This window comes from Nymphalis io, chromosome 5 (genome assembly GCF_905147045.1).
Source record: "Nymphalis io chromosome 5, ilAglIoxx1.1, whole genome shotgun sequence".
NCBI lineage: Eukaryota > Metazoa > Arthropoda > Insecta > Lepidoptera > Nymphalidae > Nymphalis > Nymphalis io.
The window spans coordinates 3,471,597-3,485,696 of record NC_065892.1 but is presented as its reverse complement, the minus strand read 5'-3'; the positions used below and the strand labels follow the sequence as shown (position 1 = coordinate 3,485,696).

Below are 14,100 nucleotides of genomic sequence, written 5' to 3'. Positions count from 1 at the left end.
TGAACTTTTTTATTTTTATCTTTTACGCAAGAGTAATACTATGTTCGCCCCTTGACACTACTGATTATTCTTTCGGTTGTCGGATGCTACTCTTCCTTTAAATCTAGCAATCGATTGTTAGTTTTAAATTTTTAAGTATATATAATTAGTATTCCAGTCAACTTAGCTAAAAATAAGGATTATACTCAAAATTGAAAATAGTAAGCTAAAAATTTGAATAAGCCATTGTAATGTCGTTTATTAATACTTGTAAATAAAAGTTGTAAAAGTTAATTAATTAATTAATTATAATTATACAAAAAAAATAATTATTTATTAAACAAAGACTTAGAAGTGGGGATATTTATTACTTCCTATTAATAAATAACATCAATTTCGTTGACCGCTTGAGGTAATTTGCGCGGAGACAACACAAAAAAGTTGTTACGGCAATTACCTAACATTACTAGTATATAGCAAAAAAATGATCAAACAAAACCCTTGAATATATAATCTAGTTTACATACAGAATCTCATGTTTATCTTTGAACTGAATTTACCCAAACCTTACACAAAAGATTAGTAATTTTATACGGTAAGAAATAGGACAAATAAATCTATTACATAAACTGAATTAAACGCCGGCTAACAAAAAGCGATAAACATTTAAAGCGAATTTAATTTTAAAATCTATTTTAACTTGCAACAGTACCGCGAACTCATTTAAAACTAAAGAAAACCTAATATCCTTTCTGTATACAAACAGCATTGATTGTGATCGCTTTGTGTTTTCCAATTGAACATAATAACAACTAACACGCTTTCGTTTACACAAAACACAACGTATTTTTATCATTTAATACTTCAAATTAATATTACGAAAACGTAAATGAACGCCACACGCAAGAAGAAAAAAATATTCCTGGGTCAAAAAAGCTCCTGAGTCAAATTTGAAATGTTAATAAGATAATATGTCCCGATGATGATTATTTTTCTACTGTTATGTAATTTCATTCGCATGGACTGTTATTTGTTATGTAATTTCATTCGCATGGACGAGATGTGACAGATCATATGTAAAAAATATAAAAGCAGATTTGATTACATATTAGATTTTTAGATCAACTCAACATCAACAATTTGGCATTTTATAAATTGAAAATAAAAAAATTGTAGTATGGTGAACGGTTGTCATGCCATTTGAAATAGTTGTTTACTTCTCGACAAATAACGACTATGTTCCATTAAACCTTCATGGAATATCTTCATGAAATTAAATAAGATTTCTTATTACTTCCTAATTTATCTTATCGAAACAGACATTTGCAAAGTAATCTCTAAATAAATATAAATAGCATATAAATAGCAATCTTCCGCTTAAAATTAACTATTAAAAGAAATTATTTTAAGACAATCAGTGACAATCATTGGGAATACCAGATTTTCTCGTGGCTAACAAAAAGGCTACAAACCTCCGAGGTTCTGGACATAAGCCACAAATTAGGCTATTAAAAATTTAATGGTGTGTTCTACCGATAATTTTTGTCTTTAATAGTCGGAAGTTTTGAATTTGGCGGTGCTTTCACTCTCGGAAAGCCAGCAAAGCTGGCCCTTCACGTAATCTCTTCACAGTCATTACGAATTGTGGGGCCATCGGATTATATATGTGAGGTAATAAGGAGCCCACCTACATTTGCGCACACACACTTGTGCAATATCTTATTAAGTATTCTCAGTTGAGATTGTCCCCTTTGCCTAAAATTTGTAATTTGATATCAAACACGAGAAATAAAGATTTTATAATACCAAAATTTCCCACTTTGCAATGTCAGATGATAACTGAGGTAAGATAATTTAGATTACATGTTTTAGTTGTTTATAAGCTTCATATCAGTATTAAAAGTCATCATCTTGATATTATTAATTGGACTCGGGTCATATAGCTTGTAATATATATACTTTGAATATAATATACTTTGAATGCCTTATTGTAATAACGCCTTTAAAGTGTTATAATTTATTATTACACATTGTCCTTTATCAGCTCTTGTTCGATAAAATTATTAGCTTAGAGATCATTGTGTAATTAGTCATTACTTGAAATAAATAAATATAAATGGTATACACACAGCGTGTTTTATTTTTATGATATCAGGTCGATTTAAAAAATATATAATTATGAAAATAATATATTATTTAAATAATATAATGTGCGAATGTATTTTTTAATTCTTTCATATTTTTTTTATTAAAATTGACTATTTATTTATAAAATTTATTAATCATCACCGAAAAACCCTCATTGTCTTGTGGTTATTTATAACTTTTGACTAATGTATCTGTTTATTACTATTAAATATAAAATATTAACACAATTACATAATAAAATTGTATTCATTCGACTCATAACAATCATTAAATCAATCAATCAATCAACAGCCAATCGTTGTCCACTGCTGAACATAGGCCTCTCCCAAGGTGCGCCAAAGCTCCCTGTCCTCCGCCTTCCGCATTAAGTTGGTGCCCGCCACCTTCTTAAGGTCGTCGGTTCACCTGGCTGGAGGGCGCCCTACGCTGCGCTTGCCGATTCGCGGTCTCCACTCTAGGACTTGTCTGCTCCAACGGCCATCGGTCCTACGACATACGTGACCAGCCCACCACCACTTCAGCCTGCTAATTTTGCAAGCTATGTCGGTGACTCCGGTTCTTTTCCGGATAATCTCATTTCTGATCTTATTCTTCAAAGATACTCCGAGCATAGCTCGCTCCATAGCACGCTGAGCGAATTTGAATTTGTGGACTAGTCCCGCAGTTAGTGTCCACGTTTCGGCACCGTATGTCATGGCAGGTAAGACGCATTGGTTGAAGACTTTAGTCTTCAAACATTGCGGTATAGACGACTTGAGGACTTGACGAAGGTTGCCAAATGCTGCCCATCCCAAGCGAATGCTTCGATCGGCTTCCTTCTCGAAGTTGTTCCTACCGACTTGTATTATCTGTCCTAGGTAGGTATATTCACTAACAACTTCGAGAGGTTTCCCCTCGACGTATATCGGTCCCGGCACGACATGCCTATTGAACATGACCTTGGTCTTGTCCAAGTTTATACCGAGACCGACACACCGGGAAGACTCGCCTAGGCTACGCAGCATTTCGGTGAGTTGTTCCAGCGACTCTGCTATGATGACGATATCGTCGGCAAATCGAAGGTGTGAGATGTGTACTCGCCATTACTTGACTCGAGTCCAATCCAGCGTCTTGAAAACGTCTTCCAACGCGTTGGTGAACAGTTTCGGGGATATTACATCCCCTTGTCTCACCCCTCTGCGCAGTTGGATCGCCTTCGTCTTACAGTCCTGGATGTGGACAGTCATTGTAGCGGCGTTGTACAGACATCTCAGTACCTCAATATATCTCCAGCCGATATGACATCTCTGCAATGAGTCGAGCACTGCCCAGGTTTCGATTGTTTCGATAGTTTAATCATTAAATGAGAAACATAAAATCAAATATATTCATGTTTATGATAAATGATAAAAAAGTATAGAAATAAATGATGAATTTTCACATTTATTACTAATCAAAAGTGTCTTGTGAATATTGTAACAATATATATGTCATTATGATTTACGTAACACTATACTTATAATATCAACATAAATAATTAGACAACAATATTTCTTTCATCAAGAATAATTAAATTCACATACTTAAAATTAATAATTTGATTAATAACCTTTTTTTAATAATATTAATTTCAATAAAAATATATGCTACAATAATTATTTAGAACTTTTAATATATAATGATAAATTAGGTTTAAAGAAATTCAATGAGCTAAAAAAACATCTATTCAGTCGTGTTTTTAATATTTTAATCTTTTGTTGTTTTATTTCAGTAGAACATGTAGCGCAAAGAATCAATATTGACTCTAGGAAAGATAAATTCAAATGTTATTTAGTTTATCTAAAACATTCACGCGTTTAACGATTAAATAATATGTCTTCTGACATAAAATATCCAACTCCAGAAGAAGAACCATTAGATGAAAAGAAAATTAAACAAAAAGAAAATTTTGAACAAAAAGGTTTTCTCGAAAAAGTATGGCTTATAAAATCAAATATCTCCGTCGAACCAATTCTAGCTGGTCTCATCATACCATCAATGCTAGCAAGGCTTGCGATACAAAATCTTAACTTGGACAAAGCGTGTCGTGTGAAATTAAACTACACTGATGATATCTGTGATTCATTGATTCAAAGAAAGGAAAATCTCACATTTTATGAAGGTGAAGTACAAAAAGTTATATCTTCTATTGAAACATGGAAGAGCTTGGTGCAAACTGCTTTGCCAACTCTATTGGTCATTTTCATGGGAGCATGGAGTGATAGAACTGGAAATCGCAAATTGTCCATTCTTTTGCCAATATGTGGAGAGTTTCTGGTGTGCATCAGCAATATTCTAAGTACATTCTTCTTCCGAGAAATTTCGGTTGAATTTACTATGTTTTTGGAAGCGTTCTTTCCTGCTATTACTGGAGGTTGGGTTATGGTTTACTTGGGTGTTTTCAGCTATATAAGTGACATTACAGATGAAGAATCCCGTACTTTCCGAGTCGGTCTGGTAAATCTATGTATGACAGCTGGTATTCCTATTGGTACAGCACTAAGCGGAATATTACTTAAATTTTGGGGATATTATGGTATTTTTTCGTTATCGGGAACGATTTATTTAATAACGCTAACTTATGGATACTTTTATTTGAAAACAAAATCAAAACCTGGAATCGAGGACGCTGAAAAGGTAAATATAAAAATAAAACGTTACGATTTCGTTATAGTTTTTTTAAAATCTGTTAAATACAAGCTAAACCATCATGCATATTATCTCATATACTATTTAGGTGCTTAACTCGATGCTTTGGAATATATATTTTTTTGTATAATTAAAATGATACGTTTTTAGTTTTTTTGTGGAAAATGTTTGGTATATTAAATAATTATATTAAATCTAACGAAGTCATAAAAATCAATAGACTAGGCAATGTGTTGCTAATTATGGGAGTTTCGTTACAAATTGTGTACATATACTTATAACATTGATAACACGAGCCGTATGGCAAAAGTATTAAAAAAGCCGAGATGGCCTAGTGTTAGAACGCGTGAATCTTAACCGATGGTCGTGGGTTCAAACCCTGGCAAGCACCACTGAATTTTCATGTGGTTAATTTGTGTTTATAGTTCATCTCGTGCTTGACATCAAACAAAACAAGGAAAATATCGTGAGGAAACCTGTATGTGTCTAATATCATTGAAATTATGTCACGCGTGTTTTCTACCAACCTGCATTGGAGCAGCGTGGTGGAATAAGCTCCAAACCTTCTGCTCAAAAGGGAGAGAAGGCCTTAGCCTAGCAGTGGGACATTAACATGCTGTTACTGCAAAAGTAGATTAACTTAACCAAGTGCCACGATTCAAATACAGGGTGCAAGCAAAAGCTTTCACGATCTGAAATATGTTTGTTGCCAAGGTAACCTTGTGTCAAAACCACATAATTGATGAAATGATGACGCAAAACTATCAACACCTACTTAGGGTTAAGCTCTTCTGTCTATTTTAAATAGAAAAATATAAACCTTTTTAATATTTCAGGCTAAACCAATCACTTTCTCAGACTTACTAGCTCTAGTTAAAGAAACTGTGGCGGTTGCCTTTAAAAAACGCGATGGTGCCATTAGGAGGAAGATTATTCTAACGCTCTCTGTAGTTGCTATTATTTATGGTCCAAATCATGGTAAGTGCAAATAGAAAATATTATTTTATTATTGAAATGAGATTGCAAAAAAAAACTCAATTAATATTCAAAAAATTTTGGTAGTAACAAAATTATTATGGACTTTCAATAGTACATGAAATCTTATTAAATCTATTTGATACATAAGTATTACAGCCAAAATAAACGTTTATATAAGTTTTGTTATTTAATATATGAAACACGACTCGATGTCAAAATCAATAATTACAATGTTACCAAATAATATAATACATATATAATTACTATTTACTATTTTTAATATTTGTAAAATCCTGCATTACTGTAGTACATAATTTACATACATAATATATATATATATATATACATAATTATGATAACCGTAATCAAGCTACGATAGCTTTTAGATTTAGATGAAGGCACAAATTCTTTAAGAAAAATAAACTTTCAAATCAAATTCTATCCGCACCATAAAGTATTTTAAGTAAATTAAACAACAATACACATACTTATAAAATGCGATCCCAGCCGATGCGGGATTTTTATTAAATATGCAGTGTATACTATAAAAGTAAATCTATTTTATTTTACTTATATTTAATAATGTAAAATGAACCGTAACACCATTGACAAAGGTATATTTTCATTTAACAGGTGAGAGGATAATCACATACATGTTTGTGAGATATCGACTTAAATGGGACGCTTTGAAATACAGCATCTACTCCACTTACAGTATTATCACACATTCTTTAGGTGAGTAAATGTGTAACGCTAAAAACAATGCAGGTTCGTCTATTAAAACGCTAAGAAAAATCTTGTCTCGAATTTATATGATGAAGAAGCATACGATAATTTTAGATAATTTTATATTTTTAATTCGAAATTCAATAAATTGATCATTTTAAAAAAAATAATGTTTTAACACTATCATGCTACTGTCATATTATACTTATATATATTTATTGTCTCGTTGGTCTATGCAATCCTGGTTGTAGCGTATTTAGGATTTGGCACCCTACGCACAAAAACGTTTTTTAATTACTATATCCATTGAAATTATTAATATCATATAATTTAATGAAAAAGTTTTATTGTATTTATATTTACTTATGGATAATAAAGAGTAAGTAGGTAACTAATAATTAGTTTTAAAGTAATTGTATGTTAGTACTTCTAGTTCCTTTAGAAACAACAAATCAAAAAGTAATAAAAAAATGGGTAAGGATAATGCCTAGATTACACAAACAAGACCAGAGGCCCCAGGCGCGTGTAAATATGGCCCCTTGGTCATAGGGTAAATACGCCACTGGTAGCTGTATCATAAGGCTTTAGACCCATACGTCTTACGCACATACTTGTGCACTATAATATTTCCCGCAGAGTTAATTTCAGTGTTCATTGAGATTGGCAATGCGATCATTGTATCGGTGTAACTACAAGCACAAGGAACGTAAAATCTGAGTTTCCAAGATTGGTGGCGCATTAACGATGTAAAGTTTAATTAATATTTCTTAGTGCCAATGTCTATGATGGCCGGTTTGAAAAAAAGTCATACCTTTTAATTAATCGAAAACCGTCGTTCCATAGAATATTTATCCTTAATAAATTCATTTTCTCTTCTACATACTGCTATGCTGATAACGAAGTGATATGAATATATTATATCTTCAATACGATACGACATGTACATCAATCTTGCTTATTTTCAGGAGCGTTATTTTCTATCAGTTTATTCAGCAAACATTGGCAATTTCATGATTCCATGCTTTGCCTCATCTCTGTAACGAGCAAGCTGGTTGGTTCCGTATACATCGCCTTCGTCAAAACCGATTTGGAAATGTTTATGGGTAATTATTTGTATTGAACCAATCTTTGTTATTCATTTCATTGCATGATTATCATCTCATATGTTGATATGTGGTTCAATTATTTTGAAATATGTATGTTAATACTGTTTAAGATTTAAAGGTTTCGCAATAGCTTTGTATTACAGTTTCGTACTTTTAAGAATAAGTTCCAAACCTTCTCCTCAAAAAAAAAAGGAAGGAAAGGCCTTTAGCCCAGCAGTGGGACATTCACAGGCTTTCACGGTACTTCTAAGCAACAAAGGTTCAAACAATATGACTAAAATATATAATATCTCAAATTAAAAACAAAATAAAAATTACCCTCAAAATTAGAATGAGTAAATAATCATTTTGATTTTTACATATTCTATAATTCAAACTAAAATTAAAATAATTTTGTTAATTTAGTCATGTGTTAGAACTTACATTATGAAGAATTATTTATTTAGTACATATTTATTGGCTCATCTTCACGATTAGTATTGTTAGTACACCATCACTTCATCACTTACTTGCCCTTTTACCTCCATTACATTCCAGCACATGTAATCACTTCTTTTTTTTTTCGAGGCTTTTCTCTAGCCTTATAGCCACTCATTACTGAGACTGCCTCGTTGGTCTAGTGGCTAGATATAAGGCCGCTGACCCGGAGGTCCTGGGTTCAATTCTCAGGTCGGGCCAATAAAAAGTAATTGGGTTTTTGTATCAGAAAATTCTCAGTAGCCCGGGTCTGGAAGTTGGAAGTGTGTACACTCCCATGCCTCGGAAAGCACGTAAAGCCGGTCTGAAGGAACTTATTACCACTTATTCTTATTTATTGCTTACATAAGCAACATGAATTAATATAAAACACGTTTTTATATTAATAAAAATAAACTCATTGTTCGGAAATATTTGTAGTAATAATTGAATTTAATTTTATAATACTTTTTATTATATCGTAATAAGATGTTTATGCTTATGTCCCATTGTTCCTATTGTCCTATTATTTTATAAATAAAACATTGTTGGTGATAAAAAAGTTATGTCATATGGATATGACGTTCAAGAGGCAGAGATGAAGACATTATAATATTTTCTCTACAGAAACCAAACAAAGAACACTAGTTAAAATCGCATTTGTGCGATAAATAAGCTCTCCTTGACACTTCAAACAAACAGACGATTGATATGGTTGTACATGACTTCGATAATAATAGTCTTTACGTAAAGGATCATATAACAGAAGGATTAAGTGTTGAACGCAATATTATCATTTTTATTTTATAATTATCTTTTGGATGTGGCTTCCTGCAACTAGTACCATTCACTCCACCTTTACAATTACCATTCATTCTTCAGTTTTTTATCACCAATCAGGTGTAAATTATAAGTAAGCAAGTAAAAATTTATCATGCACATTCAGTGTATACAAGTGAAGGTGTCATTGTACCATCGTGGCTCAGGCTGCCGTTGTAAAAAACAGCCATTTAACGTCTTATTGGTGGGAAAATACCTTCTATCCTCTTCTCTTCTATGTGGGGAAAAGGATTAGGGCAAATCCTATAACGATATTTCATTGCACTCTGATACACGCGTGACAGAATTGAGGCGAAATGTTTGTGAAATCAATTAATAAAACAAATTAATGAAATGTCAGTGGTGCTTGCAAGCATTTAATTCGCAATATTCTCGCCTCAATGCCATAACATATGGCTGTCAAAAGACTCAAATGGATAATTCACCATTTTGTCTTATTTTCAGTGCCGATCGTTGAAATTCTGAACGCGACGACTTTCACGTCCCTCAGGTCGATGGCCTCAAAGTTGGTTCTCTCAGAGGAGATGGGTAAACGCGCTTTCATTTTACATTTTCTATGTTTTATTTTATTAGAATTCCTAAGTACTTACTTCATACTTGAGACGAAAGAACAAATTTATTCTTGAACCTCCTATACAGCAATTAGTTTGTAATTTTACGACGGTATATAAAACTAGATAAACAAAAAATATAACATAATAATATTTTATTCACAATATCTTAACATAATACAACAGTAATTTATTTTTAATGAGTTATTAATTATAAAGATAAAATAAAAGATAATATTATTACTAGACTTGTCTGAGAATGATAAGTAACCATGAATAATTAATTCCTAATATTAAAAAATTTGCAAGGCTAAACTTCAGATAAAAAAACCAAGAAAAGGATTTAAGCAAACATGCTTTTTTATTAATATGGAGATTGTATTGTTAATTACTAGCTTAATTTACATTCTCATAACTTTCTTTAGTCCAGTTTTTAATAAATGTCACATATTATGTGCGTATAATTTGTAGTTTTTGTTCAATAAATGATTTTTCTACATGGAGCAAAAACTTCCAAACATCAATAATTTAATAACAATTATTAAGCGGTTTTAATATTTAGCGACAGCAATTAAATCTTTATTATCACTACAGTAGAAAAAAAAATCTCAAAATTATTTACTAAAAATAATACCTAGTTTGATTTTTAATCTAAAAATAAATATTGTCTACGAAAGAAAAATGCATTTATGCTGGCACAACCAAAAACATTATTCATATAATTAAAAAGAGCATTTCTCATATTTTTAATATGGCCTTACTCTGACGTGGCCATGATAAATGAACGTTAGTTACATTAAATGAGTTATTCTTTAATTTCCAGGGAAAATGAACTCGCTCTTCAGCTTGGTGGAGACGCTAGCTGCGCTCATGTTTGATCCAACTTATTCAGCATTATATTCCAGAACCATTCCAGTTTTTACAGGCGCTGTTTATATTTTTAGTGCCTTCATGACTGTTCCCGCAATAGGAACCTTAGTGTAAGTTTATTATTACCTTCTCATTTGAAAGTTGTAATGGCTGCTGATTATTTTGACAAAGATTCAACAATTTGACCAGTTTTTACCGGTGAGTTCGATTATGTGACCTTGTGCGTGTGTGTGGGCGCGTGTGCTTACACGTTGTGAGTGTGCGTGGATATTGATCTTCTTTAATTTTCTTACTTATTCTTCTTACCCAAACAATTTTTTATTAATTTATTTAAATTTATATGCACACGAAATTGAGCGACTATTTTATATAACGATTCAATAACTGCGATGAATCAGCATTCGAATATTAGATTTCAATATTTGTTTTTGATGTAAACTAAAGTAATAATTAATGAGGAAAATAGCAAACATCAATAACAAATCTATACTAATATAGGAAATAGAATAAACATTTCGAATTATATCAATTTTAATCAATACATATTTTTTCTCTTCAACAGCTGTTGTTGAAATAAATAAAAATGCTATTAAATTTATTTTAAAAACAAACTTCCACAAAGAACTCCATAACCACATTTCTCAATAAAACACGAACTGTGTTATGAAACGTCGGAGTTACGATAATATTTTTTGCTCCATTGTCCCAAGGTTTATAAATACAGTTAAAACTTCCTGTTCCCAGGTGGCTCTTTACACAGCACCGTCGCGAAACAAAACTTAGGAAACAAGAAGCGATGGAGAAACAAATAGTTGTGCACTACGAAACAGTGGAAAATTCAAAATGATGTGTTATTTCAATAAAGCTGTATTATATAAACCAACAAAGCACATTTAACTACACCCTAACTAAATATAAAATCTGAACTTAGCAAATACATTAAATGAGTACGATTTTAATAAACTATATAGTTTAAGAAGTTTTTTTTAATATTATTTTTACTCAAAAGTCTAACTAGCATTAACTGCAACTGTCTCGGGTTCGAAACCCGGTCGGACAAATAAAAAATATTGGATTTTTCTGACAAGAGATTATCAACAGCAACAGTGTGTCTTTCCCTTGTTTTCGGAGGCACTAATACGGAAATGGAAGAGGTCGTTCATTTATTGCTCTTTTACATGGACATGTACGTTATTTACTATTTATATATGTATGTTATTACAGCACCACCTACCTCGTACCCTATTAGTTTATACCTTACACTGTTGCTTGCCTGAAAGAGATCGCTATGTAGCGATAAGGTCGCCAAAGTTGTATGCTACTCATTATTAGGTTGTATCCATGTTTTGTATTTTTTTTTCTTTGAAGTGTACAATAAAGCAAAAATAAATAATAAAATATATAAAATTAGAATTATTTATTTAATGTTAAAAAAGCTAAAGCTAAACATAAATGGAAATAGCGCTACAATTATTTTGATTTAACCACTTGTCAGTTATCACGTGTTATGTTTTACGTCATTTCTGTTTTATTTCAGTGGTTCGTTTTTGTTGTATTTTGTGTGTTTTAAGATTTTAATATTCCTACAACCAGAATAACGGACTTAAATTTATTTGGCTATTTGTGACGGACAAAATATTATACAAGAAAAAACGTTCATCAACAAATCCAACAATACATTGGTAGACTATGTGGATCGTCTAAACCGTTTGAGAAGGGCACAGTTTTCAAATATAACTTTTAGAAATCAATAACGAAATGATTTTCTATTAGATTTTTTGTAGGGTGTCGCGGCCAGGCCATTCGATAATTTGGTGTTTAAATTGGGCAAGAGATCAAGTATATTTTTGAAAGTTAATAATTAGTGAAAAAATAAATAATTATAATCAAACAAGTGTTTTTTTTTTTTTTATTCATGAATACAAGTCGGGTTGACTTGTACTCATGAATAAATCCTCGAGTCATTACTGAACACGAATCTCCACGGAGTGTTTATTCAGCAAACATATCATCAGATGGCCCACATCTGCCGTCACCCCCACATATACAATGGCACTATTAGAAATATTAACCATCCCTTACATCGCCAATGCACCACCAACCTTGGAAACTAAGATGTTAGTATGTCTGTTTTTACGCTGGCTTACCTTTTAATCCATAACACAACTATAAAGTATTGCGGTTTGGCTGTTAAATGTATGATTAGTGGGTGGTACCTACCAAGATGGGCACAAAGTCCTATCACGAAGTAAACGTGGTACATAGGAATGGAACATAAGAATTCTTTGCGCCAAATATTGCGCTATCGCACCGTTGTACAAGCTAGCGCTGTACACGTGCCTGTAAGTTCTTTGACACTTGACGTCACACAATTCGTATGACCCAGTTACGATCATTATGTTATTACATTTTTATATGTACTTTTAGTGTAATAAAGACGCTCCGTAGTATCGGTTGGCTTGACAAATATATTGTTTTCTTTGCTTGACGACAACCCCGATTGCTCTCCAATCTACCTGACATCTGACATCTGACGAATTAAGTGAACGTGTGCTAACTAGCCCGTTCATTTTGGTCCTTCGAGCCGGATGATCTTGTATTTTTTGTACAAACTCGCTTCAGGAGCCACAACCAACACCAAATAATGGCTAACCTACCCGAGCCCAGAGTGACGCCGTCCCGAGCTTTCACGCACACAGGGGTTGATTTCACCGGCCAAGTGGAATTGAAAGCGAATAAGGGACGAGGAATAAAAACCACTCGTGGTTATATCGCTGTGTTTGTTTGCTTCTCTACCAAGGCAATACATCTCGAGCTTGTCTCTGACCTGAGCACACCGTCGTTCCTAGCAGCCTTCAAACGTATGTGTGCAAGAAGGGGAACCCCAAAGCACATGTACAGTGACAACGGCACGAACTTTGTCGGTGCATCACGCCTTTTGAAAAAGGAATACAAAGAAGTGTTGCAAGCTATCAACAATGACTTTCTATCTGAAGTTGCCGAGATGGGTGTCACTTGGCACTTAAATACACCTGCATGGCCAAGCGCTGGCGGATTGTGGGAAGCGGCGGTAAAAAGTACTAAACACCATCTTAAACGAGTTTTGGGAGAGCAAAAACTGACGTTTAAGGAGTTTACAACGTTACTCAATCAAATAGAAGCATGTCTGAACTCTGGGCCGTTGTGTGCACTGACGGAGAACGAAGACGACAGCTTTTTAACTCCAGGACATTTCTTAGTAGGAGGACCACTTTTATCCCCGCCGCTGACTGACTTTGACGAACGTTGTATCAAGACGAGATGGCAGCTCACTGAGAAAATGCATCGTGACTTTTGGCGAAAATGGTTGTCCGACTATTTACAACATCTACAAATTCATTCGAAATGGAAGCATCCTCAAGAAAATATGAAGGTTAATGACATTGTTCTCATCAAAGAAGAAAACCTGCCACCGACGAAATGGGCTATGGGTCGAGTGATTGACGTTCATCCAGGAACGGATGGGCACATCAGAGTCGTGACGCTACGTACGAAGAGTGGAGAAATAAAACGACCCATAATCAAGTTGGTTCCACTTCCGGTAAACAATGAACATGACTTCTCAAAAATCACTTTGGAAAATGACGAACCCAAGAAAAATGACACCTCGACACCACGTACATTGCGAAAAAATCGAGGTCTGCCAACTACACTGATGAACATGGTACTTTTCCTGCTGATGCTTTTAACACCTACAATTGAAGCAAATGTCTACATCAAAAGCTTGAACAATAACACAT

General features: G+C 33.2%; 1 protein-coding gene across 1 annotated transcript; it reads left to right on the top strand.

The window, feature by feature from the left end:
• Positions 1-3,422: 3,422 nt before the first annotated feature.
• LOC126768503 (proton-coupled folate transporter-like) lies at positions 3,423-11,255 on the top strand. Its single transcript, XM_050486662.1, has 8 exons — positions 3,423-3,438; positions 3,878-4,782; positions 5,631-5,772; positions 6,406-6,507; positions 7,464-7,601; positions 9,345-9,428; positions 10,275-10,431; positions 11,066-11,255. The coding sequence occupies exons 2-8, from the start codon at positions 3,979-3,981 to the stop codon at positions 11,166-11,168; spliced, it is 1,530 nt and encodes a 509-aa protein (XP_050342619.1). The 5' UTR covers positions 3,423-3,438; positions 3,878-3,978; the 3' UTR covers positions 11,169-11,255.
• The last annotated feature ends 2,845 nt before the right edge of the window (positions 11,256-14,100 follow it).

Bases quoted from the DNA above. Each gene is read 5' to 3' on its own strand.
- LOC126768503 (XM_050486662.1), top strand. From the start codon at position 3,979: ATGTCTTCTGACATAAAATATCCAACTCCAGAAGAAGAACCATTAGAT. The intron at 5,773-6,405 runs GTAAGTGCAAAT...TTCATTTAACAG, and splicing joins TATTTATGGTCCAAATCATG to GTGAGAGGATAATCACATAC. The intron at 7,602-9,344 runs GTAATTATTTGT...TCTTATTTTCAG, and splicing joins CGATTTGGAAATGTTTATGG to TGCCGATCGTTGAAATTCTG.